At 43.5% G+C, this 25,203-nt stretch overlaps 1 protein-coding gene across 2 annotated transcripts; it reads left to right on the top strand.

The window, feature by feature from the left end:
• The first annotated feature begins 201 nt into the window (after positions 1 to 201).
• SCN2B (sodium voltage-gated channel beta subunit 2) lies at positions 202 to 24,414 on the top strand. 2 transcript variants are annotated; one of them, XM_075279742.1, is made up of 5 exons: positions 202 to 316; positions 4,725 to 4,888; positions 15,262 to 15,472; positions 16,813 to 17,009; positions 22,711 to 24,414. In XM_075279742.1, exons 1-5 carry the CDS (start codon positions 250 to 252, stop codon positions 22,732 to 22,734), a joined length of 663 nt encoding a protein of 220 aa, XP_075135843.1. In that variant the 5' UTR covers positions 202 to 249; the 3' UTR covers positions 22,735 to 24,414. The 2 variants fall into 2 exon arrangements, with proteins under 2 accessions (XP_075135843.1, XP_075135844.1); XM_075279743.1 differs by having other exon boundaries at positions 16,813 to 17,049.
• The last annotated feature ends 789 nt before the right edge of the window (positions 24,415 to 25,203 follow it).

The following is a 25,203-nucleotide window of genomic DNA, read 5'->3' as shown; positions in this document are numbered from 1 at the left end:
CAGAAGCACATAAAAACAGATTTTTTTTTTTTCACCCTCCTGCATCATTCCAAGAAATCCACCAACCATAAAATCAAGTGTTCCCACCACCCACCACCCCCAACCCTCCTGCAATTCTGCTGCAGCCAGAGATCCGGCCATATTGAGTTTACAGTTCTGTCAGAGCTGCACCATCGAGGGAAAATTACATTATATAAATAGATATATTCCAGGACAGCAGCCGGAGACCCCCCTCACCCCTCCCAGGCCATGGGCAGGAGAGAGCGCCCAACACCCCCTGGGCTAAGCTTGGTAACACTGGCACTCAGCCTCCTGGGTAAGTTGTATGGCCAGTTCTGCATGCACAGCTGGGTATACATCTGCCGCAATGCACTTCCACCCTCCACACACTCCACAGTAACCCTTTCACTGCCTATAGGGGGTAAATGGTACACACAGCATATAAAGAAACAACAACAAAAAAAGAAAATATAATGATTAAAAAAAATAAAAATTAAATGCCATCAGAACGGAATATAATGTCATATAATGGGGGTGATAGGAAGAGCCTCGTTTATATCATGCCACGTATTGTAGGATAATGACGGATGTACCCCAAGACATACTGATACATCTGACCTTACAAAATAATTAGGATATCGTACCGAGGGATGGAGAAGCAGGAGGGATCCCAGGGAGGATTAATATGGACTGAGGCTTAAGACGAAGGAAAATTTTACTTACAGAGAGTTACAGCATCTGGGGATCCTATAAGATGTGATGCTGATGTCTGGCACAAGGTGCAAGGGTATGAATACACCAGGTATATGGGATCGAGGTGACCATTGGCCCAATGTGAATGATAATGACATCTGTAATAGTGTGTACATTGTACTTACATATAATGGATATTGTTAGGTCACTGGTGACAATAAGAAGTGATCATATATATCATCATTTGTGTACGCCAAGGGTCTGCAAGTCCAGCTGCTGTGAAACCATAACCCCCAGCATGTCCTGATAGTCATACATGATAATAAAACTGACCGAGATGATACTAGCTTTGTAGGATAGGGGATTATATGATGTTTAATCACATTACATCAGCATCTGGAATAGACAATATGCTGCATACAGTAAAACTATTCCATCCCGCCTTCTACCTTAATGCAGCCAGCCCCCCTCCCCTCCTCCTGTTAACTTGACTCAGCAGCCCAGATATTGATCATGTAATAATGGAGTGCTGTGCAGTTACCCTTGCCATTCCGGTGTGCAGGAACGACTGCAATACCCTACATCTCCACTAGGGGCCTCTTAACCCCCTCTTGTGCCAGTCACTCTGCAATGTGACCTGCACAGTGCACCAGATGCTGGTCCAGGATATACCCGCAGTGCAGCAACCATAGAGGAGACAGAGACGTGAGGGGAGGAGGGGGGGAACCTGCAAGGGAAAGTAAAAAGAGACGTGTATTAAAATGCAAGGCTGGAGAAAAGTTGGTGTGATCAGTTATAGAATCCTATAAATTAGTAATCGATGCAATTAGGAGATAAATAAAGGTCTTCTTATACGATGGATGATGTATAGCGTAAAATGCTGCCGAACCTGGAAAACAAATGAGATCATGAATAATAAAAACTTTATAAATAATTTGCTTTAGATAGAAATGTTGCTTTAAAGTGAATTTGTAGGGAATTGCAAAAATAACTTTTTAGACAAAAACATCACTTTGCTAATGGGGGTTTGTAACTGAAATGTTCTTGTATATATGCACGAAGGGTTTGTGAGATCACTTGGAATACTTCATGAGCTTTGACTATGGACAATGCACCCGCTAAACTATCTAAAGTCAGTAAAAAAAAGGATTTTCCAGATTTACATAAATACATGTTTAATCAGTAAAAAAGGAAATCTTCTACAACTTTTGTTCCCCCTATCAGTATGTGTTTGGGGTGTGGGAGGAAACCCAGGCAAACAAGGGGAGAACATACTAAGTCCTCGCAGATGTTGTCCTTGTCAGGATTCGAACCCACGACTCCTGTGCTAACCACTGAGCCACCATGCCGTCCTTCTACCACTTTTTTATTAGCTTGCTGTCAGTGAATGGACAATGGGGCACATTTTTTTTTTACGTAGATTGTAAGCTCCATATAGGGCTCACAATGTACATTTTTTTTCTCCTATCAGTACGTCTTTGTAGAATGGGAGGAGATCCACGCAAACACGGGGAAAACATACAAACTCCTTGCAGATGTTGTTCCTGGCAGGATTCAAAGCCAGGACACCAGCACTGCAAGGCTGTAGCGCTAATCATGAGCCACTGTGTTGGCCGACAATGGGGAACATTTATGAAGCCTGGGGTTATTAATGCCAGTCTTTACAATCCCAGAGTTGGCAGTAGGTGCCCATAGCTGGCATACATTTCCCACATCATTTACACCAGATTTTTGGCGTAAATGATGATAAATCTGACCACCTCGGCCCGTTCTTACCACACCTCCTTTCAGGGAAGCGGTAAAGGTGTTGCAGAAGTATAAAAGTTAAAAAATTTTGGTACAAAACTTTGATTTGCGCAAAAATTTGTGATTTTTTTTGTGCCAGCAAACTAGCATGCAAGGCATTAATAAATCTGCGCCACTGTTTACATGCAGAGGTTCTATATCAAGTTTATGCTACGCTACGTGAGCTAAAGGTTGTACTGACTGATACTTTGTTGCAAACTAAGGCTAGGTTCACACCAGCGCTTGGATTCCGATCTGGAATTCCATCTATGGGGGTCCGCGGGTAACCACTTTTTAAGCAGAATGGGTTTTCATTTTTCAGGTCCTCAAGCACGTCAAGTCCCCAAAGAACGGAAACGCGAGTTAGAGTAACAAAAAATGGTGCAACTGCTTTTGCTCGCAGAGCTCTGTCTAGTAATGATACATACTACTTCTGAGCTAAGGCCCGGTTCACATCTGTGTTTGGTATTCCGTTCGGGGGGTCCCCATGCGGAATACTGAACGCATTGACAAGCGGTGAGCTTATGAAAGCACACGGACCCCATAGACTATTGTCAGTGCATTTGGCATTCCGTTCGGGGGGTCCTTAAGTGAACTCCCCAAATGGAATACTGAGTGCAGATGTGATCCAGGCCTAAGAGCATGAGGACTCGGGGTCTTACAGCCTCTGAGTGTCTTCATTCATTGACAGCAAACTAATATCTTAAAAATGGTGAAGAATTAAAAGCATTACAGGGTTGTCATGTGATGGACCTGTGATGAAGGGTGTGTGATTATCTCATCCCTTTTTCTGTTTCTGTGGGTGCTCTCCTTCCTATGTACGTTGATACACAGCCTGTGTGATTCTCCGCTTAGTCTATATATACTGCTATGTGTGTGCTTAACATGTCTTGCCCACAAAATGAGCTTACCCATTATCTATAGGATAAGGTATAAGTAGCATATTGGTTGGAGTCTGACTACTGGGATGCCCACAGGTCCAGAGAACACGGGGTGCTTTGCACCACAGTTTGAACAGAGGCAGGTAGCGCTCTGCTCCATTCAGTTCAATCGGACTGCCAGAGATAGCCAAGCACTGCACTTTTGCCATCTCTGGTGGTCCTATTTGTGGTACCCTGACCAATCTTTAAGGAACAGTGAAGACAACTCAACAGAATGTCCAACCTAAATGGGACGCTGCCTTAAGCGCCTTGCACACCACCGTGGTGTAGTTCAGTGTACTATACAGGTTTTTCTGGGATAGCACACTGACCCATTTATTTCTGTGTGCACGTGCACATGACGGTGTATTACATGGTCCTGTGTGTGGTCCAACAACCTGGGTTGCAAAACTCAGGACAGGTCCTATTTTTGTCTAGTTTCACACTTCCGCGGATCCTATTCATTCAATGAATAGGGACACGGAAGTACGGACGGTGCACAGGCAACACTTGGATGGTACAAGCGGCACATGGATGGCATGGTTGGCGGCTAGCACACGGTCATTTGCAGCTCGTCTTATATACAAAGCAAGAAGAACTGTTAGTTCTCAAGACACAGACCATTATGTCTTGTTTTCTGCCAGTTGCTTCTCCTAAATTTCATAGCGTAAGGTTGATCACTCATTCACACAGTGCTTTTTCAGTACAGTTTTTAAAGGAAACCATTTTCTGCTGCCCTAACCATGGCTCCCACATTACAATAAGCTATCTGCGTATTGGAGTCGATCTGTCAATCATGTTCAGAGTAGTATACAGTTTAGTGTCATGAGCGAGCCTGCGTCCATGTCACGGCGAGCCTGGTAAGTGCAGTGTAAGACTGATAGCTCTTCACCTGGGACACAGGTTGTGAAAACCAACAGTGCGCTGAATTCAGCGCACTGTCGACTTTCTAGCGGTATATAAAACCGCATGTGCCCCAAGTGATGAAAGGTTCTCTTTAATTTCTCATGCTACAAATGCAATACATTACTGTAACATGATAGCAAAACCAGAACACACATCATAATCACTGGGTGGCCAAGGCTAAGGTCCCACGTTGCGAGCCGCAGTAAAAAATGCTGCGGAAATAATCATGGTGGAAATAATTTGGGTCTATACTATCTCAAACTGTCCTTAATATAGGAATATCTGTAATATAATATGCATATAATGTGACTTTATAATAGTTCTTACAATTCTCAAACCACTGTAGGACCTTCACATATTGTTGTGCATGTAAAGCCTTCTAGCTATACCTTTATGCTACTAATGGTTGTATGTGCTCAGTTTGTGCAAACGGGATGGAGATCACCGTGCCGGCTGTTGTCTATGCCCTTAATGGCTCCGACATACGACTACCCTGCAACTTCAACTCATGCTACAAGATGGACACCAAACAGTTCTCCATGAACTGGACATATCGGGGCTGTGACAACTGTACCGAAGAGACGGTGAGAGATGGTGTGGATCACTGTGAATTTACTGGGTCATCTGTGTATAATGCATTTGTCCACCAGTATGTCATCACTGTGTCAGTCCGACGTGTCACCAGTATGTATGCGGATTCACATACATGTCTTTGCAGTGTACATCCCATCTGTGACAGCCATGAACGCCTGTGCGCCATCCACACTGGTGCTTAGTGTTTCATTCATTGCCATTACTATCATGTTTTCTTTCTGACTTGGTGACCATTCGGGTTTCCGTCTTCCATTCTGCTTAAAAAATGCGGTTGTAAAAGCTTGTTCAGAATGAGCACGTAAAAACCAGATACCATTGATTTCTGTGGGTGCTGCCATACGCGCGCTCCCCATTGAAATCAATGGGAGGCTTTTTTACCCATTGCTTTCAATGTGATACCCGCTTATCACATTGAAAGCAATAGGTAAAAGAACCTCTCATTGATTTCAATGGGGAGCGCGCGTATGGCAGCACCCATAGAAATCAATGGGATCTGGTTTTTACGCGCTCACTCTGAACTGGTTTTTACGTTCAGAATGAGCGGAGCGTAACTCCGTGTGAAGGCTCCCTTATACTACAAACCAGGGATGTAAAAAGTAACCTTGGGACCCGGTAACAAAACTTGTAATGGGGTCCCACCCCACCATGACCATCACATGCAGCAAGTTCAGAACATGTGTATGATTATTTTGGCCTATTCTACACACAGGGATAATAAATATAGTGATTTAACTAATACAGACGAAATAATACAGTGATGTCACAGTACAGAGATAATATACACAGTGATGTCACAGTACAGGATAATCTATATAGTGATATCACAGTACATGAATAATAAAGTGATATCACACAGGGGTGAACCTGTCTTTTTCGGAGCAAAGGGGGCGTAGCGGAGCGGCGTTAGCAGGCAGAGAGCAGGCACGGAGAGGACCTGCTCTCTGCCTGAGCGTGAGGGGCGGCCGCTGGAGCAGCGCTGTGTCCACAGGGCCTCCCCAATCCACCGCTCGGTGACGGTGACGCTAAGCCAGTCCAGGACAGCTTGTCCTGGACTGGCTTAAGTAAGCAAAAATGCCGCCCTCCCCGAGGCCCTGGCATAGCGCCGCCTGAAGCGGTCGCTTCAGGTCGCCTCATGGGAGGTGCAGCGCTGATGTCACAGTACAGGAATAATGCATTGTGATATCACTTCACAGACAGTGGCGTAACTAGGAATGGAGGGGCCCCGTGGTGAACTTTTGACATGGTGCCCCCCTTAGCCCCCCACATTCCTACATGCACTATGATGCCCCATAATGGCCCCTGTACACAGTATTATGTCCCATAGAGGACCACCCCAGAGTATAAGAATCAGAGACCTAGGGGAGGATACAAGCATAAAAAACAATACTTACCTCCCCTTGCTCCAATGCACTCCCTGCTGATGTTGGCCATCTTCAATGATGGACCAGACATCACTTGAGCCATGACTAAGGACTAAGGGACTTATTGAATTATCACTTGAGCCAGGGTTTGCATCGCGATGCATAAGGATGCAAGCCATGGCCCACGTGACATCTGGGACATCACACAAGTAGGCCTGAAACCTTCCGGAGCCAAGAGAGGTAAGTAACAATGATTTTTATGTTCCCTCACCTTTCCTGGCCATCCGATCATTATACTCAGGGGTATGAAAAGACCCCCGAGTATAATGATAGCAGTGTTTGTGGGGTTCGCGGCCTCACTTACCAATCCTGGCTCCTGATCACAGCAGCCTCCACAGAAGGGGAAGCTCCGGTGACCGTGAGCAGGAGCCAGGATTGGTAAGTACAGTAAATAGGCCTTGTTACTTGCCAGTTACTCCAGCAGGTAACGGCCTATTAAAAAAAAAAAAAATCTGCAGCAGGCCCCTAATGTCATGAGCCCTGTGGCAGTCGCTACCGCTGCCACCCTAGTTACGCCCCTGTTTACAGAGCTAATGCACACAGTGATGTCACAGTACAGGAATAATGTGCACAGTGATGTCACAGTACAGGGATAATGTACACAGTGATGTCACAGTACAGGAATAATGTGCACAGTGATGTCACAGTACAGGGATAATGCACATAGTGATGTCACAGTACAGGAATAATGCACAGAGTGATATCACTTCACAAAGCTAATGTACACAGTGATGTCACCGTACAGGGATAATGTGCACAGTGATGTCACAATACAGGGATAATGTCCACTATGACATCATAATGTGATAATGCGAACACAAAGAGATCACTGTGAGTTTTCCAGTTTTTTTTTTTACTTCCTGCCAAGGCTTAAAATAACAAGCACAATATATTCGTCTCTCTGGTCAGTCGTGGATTCAGTGGAGGGTCCGTGTACAGGTGCTCAGTCTTCATTGCCATGTAAATACACTGATACTCCATTTAGATAGAGCATAACTGCTCAGCCATAGATTGGTTGTATCTCTCACGTGCGGGGGCACCGCGGGGACCTGAATGGAGACTCTCTGCCGAATCCCTGGCTGGAGAGAGAGGTGAGTATGTAGTGCAATAAGAAGATAACTACAGCTAGCACTGCTCCATTTCATAGGCCCCACATGTTATAAATTACTAAAAATAATGGTACTTCCCTGCATCGCATACACCGCCACTTGATGGCCAAACCATTTCACACAACTTCTCCATAGACGTATACACTTGGCTAAGTGTGTGCATGTGTTCTCGTGGAAAAAGCTACTGCCAGCCACCCCTAGTTGCCACTTTACTCCTAAGAGACCCAAGGACTTGGCATTCTGAAACTCAATATCCATCAGCACACATCCAAAGATATAGGGTTAGGGCTCGTTCACGGGACGTTTGCGCCGCGATTTTGACGGTGCATGTTTGTGGTTGCAGAATAGACTGACTTTGCTCCTTTGTGTATGCACACCGTTAAGTTCAGACCCCACGTTGCGGAAATTGATTTTTTTTTGTTACAGATTTTGCATAAGAACTTCCTAGATATTTCCCATTCCTATTGTAGCCATTCAAAAAAACGCATTTTAACTACAACAAAAAGCGCTGCGTTTCCGCAACGTGGGGCCTCTGTCTTAGGGCTAGTTTACACAGAGTTTTTTGGTAGTGGATTTTGGCAGCGGACATGCCCCTTCTTCCCACGGATTCCGCAGACACCCTCCCATTCATTCGGGCCTAATCCGGAGCAGAATGCCACGACTGGATGCCGGTGCACTGCATTGGCATTAAGTCGTGGCTAGCCGTGCGGTATGTTCACAAGTGGAATCCATTTTCCGCCGTGTGAACATACCCTTAGACATCTATGCCATGTACGTGTGCCCACACTATGTGCAACACCTCCACTGCTTCTCTACAACAGGTATCACTGCACATAGCAGATCAGCCATTTTTGTGATATGAGGTCTGGTAATAATAAGAGCGCCATTATAACTTCAGATGAGAAACGTATGGAAATCTTTAGGGGAACAAAACGTGAAAAGACAAAAACTATAAACTAAAATGGTTCATGTCGTGGGAAAGCAAACGCTAATGGAAGTCTAACAATATTTCAGTAACTAGAACCCACCATGCCATTGAAAATGGGCTTCAAGGCCCCGCTGAGAGTGCAGGGAAGTGTGGGAAGCTGAGGAATAAGAACATAGCATGAAGCCTAAGACAGAAAAGAAGCAATGTGTATTGGATTAGTCAGTTAACTAGCCTTGTATATAGGTCTGAACACCGGGGAAGAAATATGTAGTGCTGCACGTGACTATGGAGCGTGTGGGTGAAATCTCCTCCTCAGGCAATAAGCACAAAAGGTGATGGAGCGAGGGAGGCGGATGGAGGAAAGACATGTGAACCAAAGAATAGAAAGCAGGAAAATTAAAGGAAAAACAGGTCATAAAAAGAGGTAAGAGAAGGCAGCCTGATACAATGTCACATCTAAGGAGAGACATTAGCGGGATGGAGAAGATAAGACCAATAGGGTTTCACACTTGGTTACAAGGTACTGAACTTTAACCCTGAGTTCACATCTGAGTTGTCATATAGGCTGGGGCCCCACGTGGCGTAGCAGAAACGTGCAGCAAAACCCACAACGTTTTACAGTCACTGCAATCCCATCCACACCTTGCAGAAACATATGTGCAACGGAAACGCTGCTCTTTCCAAAACCGTTGCGGTTTTGGAAATCACAGCATGTCGATTATATCTACGGAAATGGGAAATGCGTCAGTTTCCCTATAGGTATAATGGAAGTAGGAAGTCCGCAGAGGAAACCTCTGCCGACTCTTCGTGAAAAGAGCTGAAGGAAAAACGCAATGCCTTGCTGCTATGGTTATTCCTGCAACGCTTTTTTTGCTGCAGCCCGCTACGTGGGGCCTTAGCTTTACAGTTTAAGAGCCCTGAATAAACTCATAATTCAATAAAGACCCCAGGCCTAAATAAATACAGTCCAGACCCTATAATAAGTAGAGACTTCAGACCAGACCCCTAAATAGATATAGACCCAAGCCAGGCTATGAAATAATATAGACTTCATGAATACAGTCCCTAGACTCAAACCCTAAATAAATACAAACTCAGAACCTATAATAGATTAATATCAGACCCCCTACTTAAATGTGAACCCCAGAACAGATATCTAAATACATAACCTGTAAATAAATAGACCCTGGACCAGACCCTAGAATAAATACAGACCCTCTAAATAAGTAAATGCCAGACTTGACCACCTAAGTAAATACATTGGTCAGACCAGACCCTCGAAATGCAGGTCCCATAATAAACACAGTCTGTTAAGCCAGGGTTATTCCTATCTGATAATAATGGGGTAAGCACGTCATATAATATTAAGATTTATCACTAGATCATGTCTTACATATACACTGTCTACCAATAAGTATTTGGACACCAGTGGTCCGGGCGGCACAAGCGGCAATTTCAGCCTCAGCCCTCCGGGGCTTTCCACAAGTCCTTGTATGATGGCTAGTGGTATTTTATTCCATTTGGCTTGGAGAAGACAGGTAAGTTCTTTCACCGATTTTGGACGGCTTCTGCACCCCTTAGTTTAGCGATCCAACTCGTCCCAGAGGTGCTCGATAGGGTTCAAGTCTGGGCTCTGGGCAGGACGGACAGTCCAGTCAGTTAACCTGATTGTCACTGTACCAAGCCATGGTAGACCTCGCTACATGACAGCTGGCGTAGTCATCCTGGAAGTAACATTGGTCCAACCCATAGAACCGCCATAATGTAGGAAGCACACTTATCTAAAGTAGTGCAATAGGCGTTGAGTTTACCATGCACTGGGCCCAAGGGTCTCAGTCCATACCAGGAGAAACACCCATAGACCATAACTCCACCTCTGCAGAACTTTACTGGGTGTCCAAATACTTATATCAAGCACTGACAAAGAGTGTGAAGTTTGATTTTCCTTAGTGTACTTGGGGTGGGGAGTTGATTCAGTACCCACCATACAGAATGAAATGGAGCACCAGTGCACATGTACAACCTGCGCACAAGGATCAATGGCGATCTAAGTGATCCTCAATGAGTAGACGATTACGAGGAGCATTATGTCATCACTTGTAATAAAGGCACAAACTTCTTTAATAACAGTAAGAGGCAAAAACCCATTTAATAAACCTTGGTCTATTTTTAATAACTGTTGGGTTAATATGTGCTGAGTTTTATGTGCAGTCCCTTGTGTTTCGTGCCCAGTGTTTAGTCTACTGTCCTCTCTATTCAGTAGATTATTGTATACTCCCTGGTATTATTTGATGTATTGCTCAGTCCTGGGTGCCCACTGTTTAATCTTCTATCCCCTCTGTCCCTGGTATGTAGTGAATTATTGCTCAGTCTCTAGTGTACAGGGGTCGGTTGCCACTGCGATGTAATAAAGTTCTGGCAGGCAACAATATTACTTCTTCGCTAGATAAGAATATTCATGAGATCAGCATTAGAAAGTAACCGTTCTGTACAAGCGATGCATGAATTATAGTGACACGGTGAATATACCTTTCTTGTGCCAATGTGCAATCTTACTGCTGAGCAGTACAGCTTTTGTTCCATATGCAATGATCCAGTCACAAAACAGAAAGACTGGCATGCCTCACAGATACCGATTTGTGGTGACCACAAAATAAGATGGCGCTCCGGCAGGTTTCAGTTCACCAAACAGCTCATAAGCATATGGAAAAAAAGTGAACAGCAACAAGATTGCACTTTGTTAACTAACTTGCTCAGGGGTATGATGGAATAGATATTGAATTTCTCTGAATATTCTTTTTATGTAGTGGCAAGAAAGTGGTATTGATATCTGCCCCCACTAAGCTATCAAACCGGGGTAACAAAATTGGTATAACCTCCTTAATAGCTAGTTGTACCCTCAATGCATTGGCCCATAGGCACATCAGGAGGATAAAAAATATTGGTTAGAGTCTATGGTAGTTGAAATAGATACTACCAGTAAGGACTAGATACCCCCACACCTAGACTACAGGTAAAGTCATAGGAAGGCTGGAGTTAAAGATAGACAGGGGAAAAATTGCATTGAAAACTGCAGTTCCAAGTGCCCTGATGGTGGGCGCTGGTACTCAGGTTTAATGAACCTATGGGCACAACACGTTGAGGTTACAACTTATCATTGAGGATTGGGTTACACCTATTTTATTACTCTGGCTTACTGGTTTAGTGGGGCAGATATCGACACCCCTTTTGTAAGGGAATTGCTAGAGGAGCAATTCCCCAGTAGCTGCTGGTGAACTTTGGGAGGAGAGACTCGACAAGACAGTGAGCCTTAACCTGAACTCCCCTGTCCCTTCCTACTTCCCTGTCCTGTCCTAAGTGACAAGCGACAACTGGTTGACAAGCCCTTCCTAGATATATGTGATGACACAGAACGCCGACAAGACAAACAACAATGGGGAGGTCAGCTAGCCTAGTGTTTGGTAACAGTCAAGTAACGCAGTACAGAATCATAATCCAAGAGAATAGTCAAAGGTAAAGGCAGAGGTCAATAATATGAGTACAGGAAACAAAGCAGCAAGAGTAACAGCCAGCAAGCACAAGGCAATAGCAAGCACCAATGTGAATGTAAGCCAAGAATAAATAGGAACGAAGAACCCACCCCAGACCTGATAGGAAGACAGTCTGTCAATCACACAGGCAAGGATAAAATTAACTATTAGGCTAAGTTCAGACGGAGTTTTTTGATCAGGATTTTGAGGCTGTAGCCGCCTCAAAATCTTAATGTAACAATGCTAGTTATCAGATTTGGAGTCCAAATGGTGGGGCAATGGTACAGTACTTAAATAATAATAAATGGAGGAAAGGTACCTCAGAGGTAGAAGAAACCGTGGTCAGATGTTTGCCGGGATCGGTGCACAGGAGGAGTAGATCAACCGTAGTCATACGTTAGCAAGGTTCGGTACACAGGAAGAGCAGATCAATCGTAGTCAGGCGTTAGCAAGGTTCGGTACACAGGAGGAGTAGATCAATCGTAGTCAGGCGTTAGCAAAGTTCGGTACACAGGAGGAGCAGGTCAATCGTAGTCAGGCGTTAGCAAGGTTCGGTACACAGGAGCAGCAAGGTAGTGGTGAGGTTCAGGGCAACAGGAAGCAGACAGCCAGAATAATCAGGCACAGGATGGCGTGAGCTGTGAGTTTATATAGGACAGGCTAAACTGTGATTGGCCACCGAACAGGTGATCTTAATAACCAATTACTCCAACAGAAAACACCAGACAAGGTAAAGCACAGAACAAAACAGGATTCCAAATAGTACTATGGTTAAGGCCGCAGAACATAGCCAGGAAGTCATGGGTTCAAGACCCAGTGAGTTCAGTTCGTGACACCTAACCAAAAAGACGGCTCCCATTGAAATCAATGGAAGCTGCTCACGTCTTTTATCTGGGAGCCTTTTCTTCTGGCTCCCAGAAAAAATAAGCGAGAGGATCATTCTTCAGGCCATTTTGTCTTTCGATTTGGCCTGAAGACACACCCTCCTCCAGACTAGGCCCATTCATTGGGCCTAATCCAGAGCGGAGTGTGCAGCTGGATGCCGGTGCAATGCACCGGCTTTCAGTCGTGGCCACTCGGCTTTTGGTCCAGAACCTGAGGTGGCCTTTGCCTCAGATTCCGGACCACAAAACTCAGTGTGTCCTTATAGAGGGACAGAGGGAAACCAAAGTGAAGGAGATGCATATGATGGTAAATCAATTACCAAGGTGAGGCAATAGAACAGTGTTCAGACAAAGCAATGAAAAACTCTAAGCAAAGAATCAAACTGAACACACCTCCTGCACTGCAACATGCGAGAGGAGAGCGGCGTAGAGACAGTGGCGTAACTACCGCCATAGCAGCAGAGGCAGCTGCCACAGGGCCCGGGACATTAGAGGCCCGGTGACAGCCACTACCGCTGCTATCATTATACTCGGGGGTCTGAAAAGACCCCCGAGTATAATGATCGGTGGCCCAGGAGAGGTAAGAAACATAAAAAACACTGTTACTTACCTCTCTACGATCCGGACAGGCTTCAGCCTAGTCGTCTGATGTCTCATGACCCCGGCCTATGTCCTGGGTTATGTGACGTCTGACGTCATTGAAGATGACTACAGCAGAGGCCAACATCGTAGGAGCCAGGAGATAGGTGAGTAACAGAGGTTTTTTTTTATGTTTTTCTCCCCCTGGGTCTCCGATTATTATACTCTGAAAAGACCCCAGAGTATAATAATTGTTTATGGGTGTCCACAGTGGGACATAATACTGTGTGCAGGAGCCACTATGGGGGATAATACTGTGTGCAGGGGCCACTAAGGGGGATAATATTGTGTGGAGGGGCCACTATGGGGATAATACTGTGTGGAGGGGTTACTATAGGGGATAATACTGTGTGCAGGGGCCACTATGGGGGATAATATTGTGTGGAGGGATCACTATGGGGGATAATATTGTGTGGAGGGGTCACTATGGGGGATAATACTGTGTGCAGGGACCACTATGGGGGATAATACTGTGTGCAGGGGCCACTATGGGGGATAATACTGTGTGCAGGGGCCACTATGGGGGATAATACTGTGTGGAGGGGCCACTATAAGGGATAATACTGTGTGGAGAGGCCACTATGGGGGATAATACTGTGTGCAGGGGCCACTATGTGGGATAATACTGTGTGGAGGGGCCACTATAAGGGATAATACTGTGTGCAGGGGCCACTATGGGGGATAATACTGTGTGCAGGGGCCACTATGGGGGATAATACTGTGTGCAGGGGCCACTATGGGGGATAATACTGTGTGCAGGGGCCACTATAAGGGATAATATTGTGTGGAGGGGCCACTATGGGGCATAATACTGTGTGGAGGGGCCACTATGGGGTATAATACTGTGTGCAGGGGCCACCATGGGGTATAATACTGTGTGCAGGGACCACTATGGGGCATAATAGAGCGCGCAGGAATGCATAGGAGGAGATCGGTTGAGGTCTTTGGCATTGGTGTCGGTGGAGGGGGGGCGCATGTCAAAAGTTCACCACGGGGCCCCCCCCATTCCTAGTTACGACACTACGCAGAGACCTGAACAGGCAGAGAAGTTACACGTTTCATGCCATAACTACATATGGAGGATATTCTGGGAAATTCAAAATCTATCCCATGGTACTTCTATATTGAATGACACCTGGTACATATGAATGAACTTTTTATAGAGCCTATTTTTTATGAAAGTAAGGAATAACAGTTATGTTTTATTTCATATTATTTACTGGCGCCAGTGAATACATAGGTGTATAGGCGTGTACATTGGTAGTTGACTTTGGGGTTTATTTTGTTCAGCCATAAGTTTTTTATTCTCCAGTATTGCATGTGGTTTAAGGTTTTTATGTGTTTTTAATATATGTTGGTCCTGTATCGTATATGAATAAAGATTCTTTTATTTTAAGGGAATTTGTGTTTTTTTTCATGTAGCTTAGTTGGTTGTATGATGATGACTATTAACACACAATTGTCTATTAGCTTTAACACCTTAACATGTAGCCCTCCAAATAATTACATATTAGATTTCCATGTTGTGCAAGCATTAAGTCTGTGCAGATCATGGCAAAACTTGTAAGACTTTATAATAATAAAAAAAACCACCTACTTTAATAGTAGTCAGAAATAGCGCCATATTGTGCTTAAATAATACCACTATGAGGTATGATGAAACAATTCCGTACAGCGCCCCGGTATAATTCCCTACAGTGTCTACAAAATTCCATTGCATCTGTTCATTTTTGGTTAAAATATTAGTATTGCATTGCATAATATGTGTCACCTCTCATTGATTAACCGCTTATCATTTCACATTATTACCATTGTAACGCATTGTGACTACCCTCTGTTTCTGATCCTACAGTTTATCCAGTATGATAAGAAGATTATCAACCAGCGTCTCGAGCGTTTTCAAAATCGCGTGGAATTTACAGGAAACCCCATTAAAAATGACCTGGCAGTGACTATCCATGATGTCCAGCTACAAGATGAAGGAGAATACCATTGTTATGTGCTAAACCCTCCAGACCGCCATAAGGGCACTGGGAAAATTCGCTTAGAGGTCCTTACAGAAGGTATTACATGGGCATCAACATGAAAGTATGGGTAGGATCCATAACTGATACTGAGTGATTCATGAAAGTCTGTGCTATATAAGCCTTTATACGTTTTTCTGTGTCGTATATCCCCATTATGGCTGCAACACATTTTACTGCCTCTGAGGCTGTGGGCATGTATAGTAATGGACATGTCCACACACCCTCTCCAATACTCCTATTCTGTCCCTATCCCCTATCCAACACTCCTAGTCTTCCCTATCCCCTATCCAACACTCCTACTCTTCCCCATCCCCTATCCAATACTCCTTCTCTGCCCCATCCCCTATCCAACACTCCTACTCTTCCCCATCCCCTATCCAATACTCCTACTCTGCCCCATCCCCTATCCAATACTCCTTCTCTGCCCCATCCCCTATCCAACACTCCTACTCTTCCCCATCCCCTATCCAATACTCCTACTCTGCCCCATCCCCTATCCAATACTCCTACTCTGCCCCCATCCCCTATCCAATACTCCTACTGGTTTCTTCAATGTAATTCTGCCAGGAGTAACTGCACAATAGCAAACAAATAGCCAAGACAAGTCCAAATGACGATAATGCCGGGGATCCAGGAACACTGGACTACAAATACAGAGTATATACATGCAGGCAAGCAGCTAAAACATGGGGAAAAAACAATCTATGAGCTCAGTCAGGAAAGCTGCTTGTTGTCTGTGAATAATACCCCATATGTAATCATAGAAGCAGCCAGAAGAAGATACAAGTCCATTTTTCTTATATTGTATGCTGTGAGATTTGCAGAATGTTTAGTCCTTTGCACAGGTTTGAGTGTGGTGTGCAGACTTGTATGTGCAGGCTGAGAAGAGAATCAACCCCTCCCTTCACCACTAACTGTATGAACACTGAATAGAACTTCTACTCCATTCACTGTGATCCCATCTTACTTATCTAATGAATATATAGACGGACCTTGGCTAGCAACAGGGAGTGAACTGCAAATTAGCTGGAAGGGAGACACCTAGTGGCAGGAACTTTAGAGAGGCTTTTCAGGCAGAAAGCAGCCACATTTTTAATAAAAGTACATTCCATTTTGGTCCAGAATCACATGCTCTATGAAATGAGACTGTTGTCTGAAAAGGTAGTGACCATTCAATCCTACCTCTCCCTTTCTTAGCCCCGAAACCTAATCAGACCACGAGCCAGAAATAAAACATATCAAAGGGAGGTTAACCCCTCGCAGGAATCCTACAAGACTGTATGTTTCAGGATGATGTAGAAAATCCTAAACTGAGTGGTGCTATACCAGTCTAACCAGTGTAGTGACTGTTCACCCATTCTGTGTTCTTCTCCTAGTTCCTCCTGAAAGGGACTCCACCGTCGCAGTTTTGGTCGGCGCATCAGTTGGAGGATTTCTGGCTGTAGTTATTCTTTGTCTTGTTATCCTAAAATGTGTCAGAAGAAAAAAAATGCAAAACCTTAACTCAGAAGATCAGAAAACTGAGGAAGAAGTGAAGACTGATGGAGAGGGGAACCCTGAAGGAGAACTGAAAGTATGTGAACAATGAGGAGCTTAGGGAGAGATGGGAGAGGGTGAGTAAGGTGGAGGGGTCTTCCTATAGTCAGGGGCATAGTTGGGGGGAAGGGGTTGGCAAAATATGTGTCCTGGGTGTTGGGTACCAGGGAACGCTGTGACCTGTGTATTTAGATACAGTAATAGGAAAGCTAAAAGGATCCTTACCTTGGTGAACTTATACCTTGCCAGACAACATGGAATGCCATGTCCAAGTTTAAGTAAGAATTGGCTGGTTTTCGATCATGTGTCAGGGTACTATCAATTCTTGAAGGGGTTGTCAGAGATTCGACAAAATCTATCTAAGAGAAAGGGGATAGATGATGGAACAAGAAAAATAACTTACACTAGGTTCACACTTGCGTTCAGGTTTCCCTCATTGAGTCCACATGGGGTCCTGAAAAACAGAAACCCTATCCACTTTAAAATCGGTTAGCAATGGAAACCCGCAGACCCCATTATAGTCTATGGGTTTCTGCCAGAAATTGGCAGAGAGAAAAGTCCTGCTTGCTCATATTTTAGGCGGAATGGGGGACGGAGACCCTGAACGCTAGTGTGAACCGACCCTTACTTGGTAAATCCACTGCATTCCAACTCTTTGGTTTGGGACCTAACTACCTATATTAGTTTACTTACTTAGTGATCACTCAAACTCTTGGAGCAATATTAAAGGGAGTGTCACTATAGCCCAGTATATCAACACAACCCACAGATAGATAGGTTAGTATCACCAGAACCAGCATATCACCCCAGCCCTGCAGATAGATAGGTTAGTGTCACCAGAACCAGCATATCACCCCAGTCCTGCAGATAGATAGGTTAGTGTCACCTGAATCAGACAGTGCTTTCCCTTCCTGATTAAAGTCTTCATTATATGTTGCTGTTTCCATATACAAAAAGGCTCTTTGGAGCAATAAGGGTGTCGCTGTGACTCCAAAGAGGTAAGTGTCAAGGCCCTCATTGCTCCAGAGCTCATTTGCATATTGCAAAAACCTGCAATATCTTGGCAATATAAACATCAATTCCCAAGGGGAACAGCATTTGATTCAGGTGACCCTAACCTATCTGTCTGTGGGGCTGGGTTGATATGCTGGTAACAGACTCCATTTAATGTTGAGGCCATACATTGTAGAAAAACAGATTTTTTTCCCCACGTTTTGTTGTGTTTTTGTAGCCAAAGTCAGGAGCTTCTTCTATATGTCCCATTTCTTTTGAAGCTACTCTTGGCTTTGGCTAAAAAAAACACTGCAAAATCTCCAACAAAAAAAAAAAAAAAAACAGCTTTAGAAAACTGACAATTCAAAATGGAGACTGCAGTGGGGAAAATGCTGATAAATTCAGGATATGAGTGATATAATGGTAAGAAAAGTAGTATGCTGAAAATACACCCGAAATAATAGGCATGTTGTAAGCCTTGCAGTGTGATAAAGGATATAAAAGATAAGATAATCCTTTAATAGTCCCACAGTGGGGAAATTTCAGCATGTTACAGCAGCATAGTAATACAGATACAGGATAATACACAGTAATATATTACAGACGTAGGCACATATATGCTGAGAAGAGAAGATATACTAGGAGTCCATAGCAGCTAAGGAACGGAAGAGAAAGAAGGAAGACGTCATAGTCATACTCATTAGTTCTCTGTGCAGAGTGATCTTCGCTTGGTCTGATGTAGATTATACAGCCTGGTCAGCGCTCCTTTTCACACTTGGGGTGAAGCAGACGGTCACTGACAGTGCTGCCAAGTGCCATCAAGGTCCCATACATGAGGTGGAATTTGTTCTCCCGCATGGAGGTCACCATGGACAGGATCCTTCTGTCACCCACCACTTGTACTGGGTCCAGGGGGCTCCCCAGGACAGAGATGGCTTTTCTAATCAGTCTGTCAAGTCTATTTCTGTCCCTGGTTGATATACTGCTCCCCCTCCAGGCCACACCGAAAAAGATATGTTGATCATATATTATCTATATATCTATCTACTGTTTCTAAAGTCCACAAGAGAACAGTACTAAAGGGTTAAGTTGTACAAAGATACTGATATTGTACAAAGAGGGTGCAAATCCCTTAATTCCTCAGGCCAACAGCTTATTGACCATATCGGTAACTCCAAGAAAACACGGACAACACGACAAACATACTGAAAAAAGGAAGGGCTTTAATAGTCGAGGGATAATAAAGTCTATCTATCTATATCTCATATCTAACTGTCTGTCTGACCGTCTATCTATCTATCTATCTATCTATCTATCTATCTATCTATCTATCATCTCATATCTATCTATCTCCTATCTATCTATCTATCTATCTATCTATCTATCTATCTATCTATCTATCATCTCATGTCTATCTATCTATCTATCTATCTATCTCTATCTATCTATCATCTCATGTCTATCTATCTATCTATCTATCTATCTATCTATCTATCTATCTCTCTCTCTCTCTCTCTATCTATCTATCTATCTATCTATCTATCTATCTATCTATCTATCTATCTTTGTAGTGTTCCTAGTTCTATAGAGTTGCTACTGCTGCTATGTTTAGTTATACCTGCCCAGCAAGGTCCCTGGGAATGTCATCCATATCTTGGCAACTATGCGGAGCAGTCCCATGGCAGACACCTATGCAGCTACGACTATAATTACCTTGGCTATAGTCACAGCATTGCCAGTTTATGTCATATCTTTGTGTTGAGTGATGATACATATTTGTTATCCACTGCCAATATTTCCATCCATTTATCAGTGTAGAGGACATTATACAGCAGTACTAAGCAGTGTGGCATCCAGCACTGAAGTGAGATAAAACACTTACTAGAATCAGCACTGTAGAGGACATTATACAGCAGTACTAAGCAGTGTGGCATCTAGCACTGAAGTGAGATAAAACACTTACTAGAATCAGCACTGTAGAGGACATTATACAGCAGTACTAAGCAGTGTGGCATCCAGCACTGAAGTGAGATAAAACACTTACTAGAATCAGCACTGTAGAGGACATTATACAGCAATACTAAGCAGTGTGGCATCCAGCACTGAAGTGAGATAAAACACTTACTAGAATCAGCACTGTAGAGGACATTATACAGCAGTACTAAGCAGTGTGGCATCTAGCACTGCAGTGAGATAAAACACTTACTAGTATCAGCAGTAACCTCTCTGTATCTCTTTGCCTTTTTGTCTCTGCAACTTCTTCCTCCATCTCCTCTTCACTACTCAATAGTTTTCTTTGGGCAGAATCTGTAACCTGATATCTCAATGATGCTGATAATATATTTTATGGCTGTCTCTTAAGATTTTAGCATTGAATTCAGAGTGAGTGATCAGTGCAGGAGGCAGCAGAGGAGTCTGATAAGTGGAGAAAGAGGCATTAGGAATCTTCCAAAGATTGTTGGAAAAAATTCATACTATTAAAGAAGTTATTTAATCCTGCACTCATACAACGGAGTTTCATTCCATATACAGTTAGGGCCAGAAATATTTGGACAGTGACACAAGTTTTGTTATTTTAGCTGTTTACTATAACATGTTCAGAAATACAATTATATATATAATATGGACTGAAAGTGCACACTCCCAGCTGCAATATGAGAGTTTCCACATCCAAATCGGAGAAAGGGTTTATGAATCATAGCTCTGTAATGAATAGCCTCCTCTTTTTCAAGGGACCAAAAGTAATTGGACAATGGACTCTAAGGGCTGCAATTAACTCTGAAGGCGTCTCCCTCGTAAACCTGTAATCAATGAAGTAGTTAAAAGGTCTGGGGTTGATTCCAGGTGTATGGTTTTGTATTTGGAAGCTGTTGCTGTGACCAGACAACATGCGGTCAAAGGAACTCTCAATTGAGGTGAAGCAGAACATCCTGAGGCTGAAAAAAAAGAAAAAATCCATCAGAGAGATAGCAGACATGCTTGGAGTAGCAAAATCAACAGTCGGGTACATTCTAAGAAAAAAGGAATTGACTGGTGAGCTTGGGAACTCAAAAAGGCCTGGGCGTCCACGGATGACAACAGTGGTGGATGATCGCCGCATCCTTTCTTTGGTCAAGAAGAACCCATTCACAACATCAACTGAAGTCCAGAACACTCTCAGTGAAGTAGGTGTATCTGTCTCTAAGTCAACAGTAAAGAGAAGACTCCATGAAAGTAAATACAAAGGGTTCACATCTAGATGCAAACCATTCATCAATTCCAAAAATAGACAGGCCAGAGTTAAATTTGCTGAAAAACACCTCAAGAAGCCAGCTCAGTTCTGGAAAAGTATTCTATGGACAGATGAGACAAAGATCAACCTGTACCAGAATGATGGGAAAAAAAAAGTTTGGAGAAGAAAGGGAACGGCACATGATCCAAGGCACACCACATCCTCTGTAAAACATGGTGGAGGCAACGTGATGGCATGGGCATGCATGGCTTTCAATGGCACTGGGTCACTTGTGTTTATTGATGACATAACAGCAGACAAGAGTAGCCGGATGAATTCTGAAGTGTACCGGGATATACTTTCAGCCCAGATTCAGCCAAATGCTGCCAAGTTGATCGGACGGCGCGTCATAGTACAGATGGACAATGACCCCAAGCATACAACCAAAGCTACCCAGGAGTTCATGAGTGCAAAAAAGTGGAACATTCTGCAATGGCCAAGTCAATCACCAGATCTTAACCCAATTGAGCATGCATTTCACTTGCTCAAATCCAGACTTAAGGCGGAAAGACCCACAAACAAGCAAGACCTGAAGGCTGCGGCAAAGCATTAAGAAGGAGGAAACCCAGCGTTTGGTGATGTCCATGGGTTCCAGACTTAAGGCAGTGATTGCCTCCAAAGGATTCGCAACAAAATATTGAAAATAAAAATATTTTGTTTGGGTTATGTTTATTTGTCCAATTACTTTTGAGCTCCTAAAATGTGGAGTGTTTGTAAAGAAATGTGTACAATTCCTACATTTTCTATCAGATATTTTTGTTCAACCCTTCAAATTAAACGTTACAATCTGCACTTGAATTCTGTTGTAGAAGTTTCATTTCAAAACCAATGTGGTGGCATGCAGAGCCCAACTCGCGAAAATTGTGTCACTGTCCAAATATTTCTGGCCCTAACTGTATTTGATGTATTTACAAACCTTGACAGTATGCCAGGACTCCTAGCCGTATAGTTATAGAGTCTCTGCCTCCTAGCAACATACTGTCCTATACTGAAACTTAGTCATGTGAATGAGGAGTTATACTTGATATTACTTGATATTGGTGGCCTATCCTTAGGAGCGTTTATCAATATCAAAATGATGGGGGTCCAACACCTGGAACCCCAACTGATCAGCTGTGGCGGCTGCCAGATTTCTGAGACCAGTGTATGGAACCGGATACTCACCGCTCTGTACACTGTGTAATGGCTATGTTATGCTTTTGCATCTCAGCTCCCATTCAATTGATCCTGGGGCGTCCACTACACATTGTGGACATGGCAGCCGCAGAAGCAGATCGGTAACTATATGGGTTGTCGATCACTAACAACAATCTGATATTTATGACCTATCCTAAGATTTGATCAATATCAAGTGTTGGACGACCCCTTTAGTATAAAGTTTGTGTTGCAGCTTTGAATTCATCCCTGATGTCACTTTCTCTGTATAGTTACTAATAGTATTCTCTCTCTGTTTCTTTCTCTACGTTTCCAACAGGCAGCCATCCCTGAGGTTCTATGACCTGTCTCTTACCTATAGAATGTCAAGTGGATTCCCAGGGAAAAGGAGACAACATTGTCCTTAGAATATGTTAACAATACTCTGATATCATTTTGAGCATTACTCAGCTCACGGGCATGAAGATTATGTGACACACACTCTCTATAATCCCAACAGACTCCAAGAACCCTTCTCCTGTGTATGATCCTGACATATTGAAGGAAACATCTGGGCATCTTCAGTTTGGAGACACATTGAACCTTCTACTGTTTGTGATCCCGATAGACTGTGTATGATTGTCCATGATGTCAGGTTCAATACGTCTGAACATGGGCAACCCCTCAGACTGATTTTGTAAGCCTGTGAAAGAATCCTACAGAATGAACCAGGGTCATCTTTTATGTAGGGATCACTCACAGAATGAAGGATTGTTTTTTGGCACTGCATAGATTTCGTTCACGTTGTACACATGCTTCTGTTTCTCATAGCAGAGTCCCATCACCACCATTCAGCGCGCAATACGTCTTTACCGTGCAATGCCGGAGTGTCTCAATCTCATTGTATATCCATGTTTGTGGGATCTATGACATGGATAATGCCAAGATGGCTGTCCTTATTTAGGACATGATTGTATTTACAATGGCACCAGATGCCATATAATCTGTAAATATATCAATGTCATACTGTGCATCCTGTGGATCAGGACCCCAAGTTACGGAAATTTAAGGGGTTTTCTCAGATCTGCAAAAATAGTCTAAATGGAGGAAATGGCATAAAATAATGATCCTAAAATCCCCAGCCATTCCTGCGCTGCCTATATGGAGTTCCCTGATGGTGTTTATGTGCCATACCATACACCCATAAGAGTGAAATGGGTGTACAACACGTCACCACTGTACGAAAATCAAAGACCAACAGGGACCGCCAGGGTGTTTGCACCGAAGCGCCCAGGGAATTTACAGGTTATTTCATGCCGTTTCCCTGCATTGGACATTTTCTTCTGTTTCTTACTTTTTTTCTATCCAAACCTACACATAGTAACACAATGGGTCCAGTTCAAAACTACAAACAGAACCAGTTAAACACTGCCAGATAAGAACCAAATGCATTGGGCATCACTGCAGAATATTTTGTACAAATCCTTCTAACTATTCCTTTCTATGCTTTTTATTAGACTTGGCAGGGTACATTCGGTATGCGGTAGGGACATATCAATTTTTTACAGGAAACATATTGACAAACAGGATGACCTACTCAGCGCTGCCAATACACTGCCAATTGCATCAATATGGGTATTGTAACTCCTATTATTGTAGCAATCTTTTCTTGACTCAATTTCTTTGCTGATGCCATGCCAAGCTCGGGAAATAATGTTTAGTGATGACACTAAGCAAAGGAAGAATGAGTTTTTATGATGGCCCCTGTTTCGTTCAGACTGGACATATGACTTCTCAGCAATGTTACACTGTATTCTTGCTCATATATTGTAACAATACAGTCATGGCTTCCATACTGCATGTAGCCCACCAGCATTCATAAAGACCCTACTCTGCAAACTTATAACATAGCCAAATCTCAGTACCAGCACTTAATGCTTAAAGGGAACCTGTCATGTTAAAAGCACAGTCGGAACTCAATGCAGCATGTTATAGAGCAGAAGGCGCTGAGCAGATTGATATATAACTTGTATTTTATTCCTTTAAACCTCAGCTCTTTTTGGGCTTAGGAGTCCAGTGGGCGGTGCTACCCAGTGATTAAAAAGCTATCTCTGCATGGTCTTTCATTCAATCACTGAGTAGGACCGCCCACTGGACTCCTAAGCCCAGAAAGAGCAAAGGTTTAAAGGAATAAAATACAAGTTATACTGAATCAAGTCTTCCTGCTGTTTATAGGACGGACCACTTGTACATTATGATGGGTTCCCTTTAAGTTGAGGCCATTATACACAGCAGAAGGCTCCCTCTGCTTAATGCATTTCTGTGTTTATGGGTCCTGCATGCCTAGATTAGGGGTACAAGCAAACATGCACTGTGTATTCATTATAAGGCCACAGGGATGTTTCGTTGATGGCTGCTATAATACAGGACAATGATAATTTGACACCGATTTAAGGCATTAGCTTTATATTCCAAGTTGGTCAAGCTCAGCACTGTTTGATACAGTTCTCAGCTATTCACTTTGTCCTTCATTATTTCAGGGATAATAAAAGTTATAAAATCTGAACGTGTCCCATTGTGTGTTATATCTACATATGTCTCTGCACATCCTGACGGGCCATTCCTGGTCTCCTACTGCAGACAGAGTAGTGGGGAGGTTATTGTCAGGAAGGAGAACTGGTTGTTATATACACATACCATACATCACTAGAAATGACCAGGCACATGTAAGTACCATTCATTATTTCAGGGAAGGAGCGTAACACTGGTTTTTATGTTTGTATCCTCCAAAGGCCTCTCATCATTATACTCTGGGGTCTGGAAAGATTCCAAA

Source organism: Leptodactylus fuscus, chromosome 6, assembly GCF_031893055.1.
Source record: "Leptodactylus fuscus isolate aLepFus1 chromosome 6, aLepFus1.hap2, whole genome shotgun sequence".
Taxonomy (NCBI): domain Eukaryota; kingdom Metazoa; phylum Chordata; class Amphibia; order Anura; family Leptodactylidae; genus Leptodactylus; species Leptodactylus fuscus.
The sequence above is the reverse complement of the archived record's forward strand: the minus strand, read 5'-3'. Positions and strand labels throughout refer to the sequence as shown.

Bases quoted from the DNA above. Each gene is read 5' to 3' on its own strand.
- SCN2B (XM_075279742.1), top strand. From the start codon at position 250: ATGGGCAGGAGAGAGCGCCCAACACCCCCTGGGCTAAGCTTGGTAACA. The intron at 317-4,724 runs GTAAGTTGTATG...GTATGTGCTCAG, and splicing joins ACTGGCACTCAGCCTCCTGG to TTTGTGCAAACGGGATGGAG. The intron at 15,473-16,812 runs GTATTACATGGG...TTCTTCTCCTAG, and splicing joins CTTAGAGGTCCTTACAGAAG to TTCCTCCTGAAAGGGACTCC.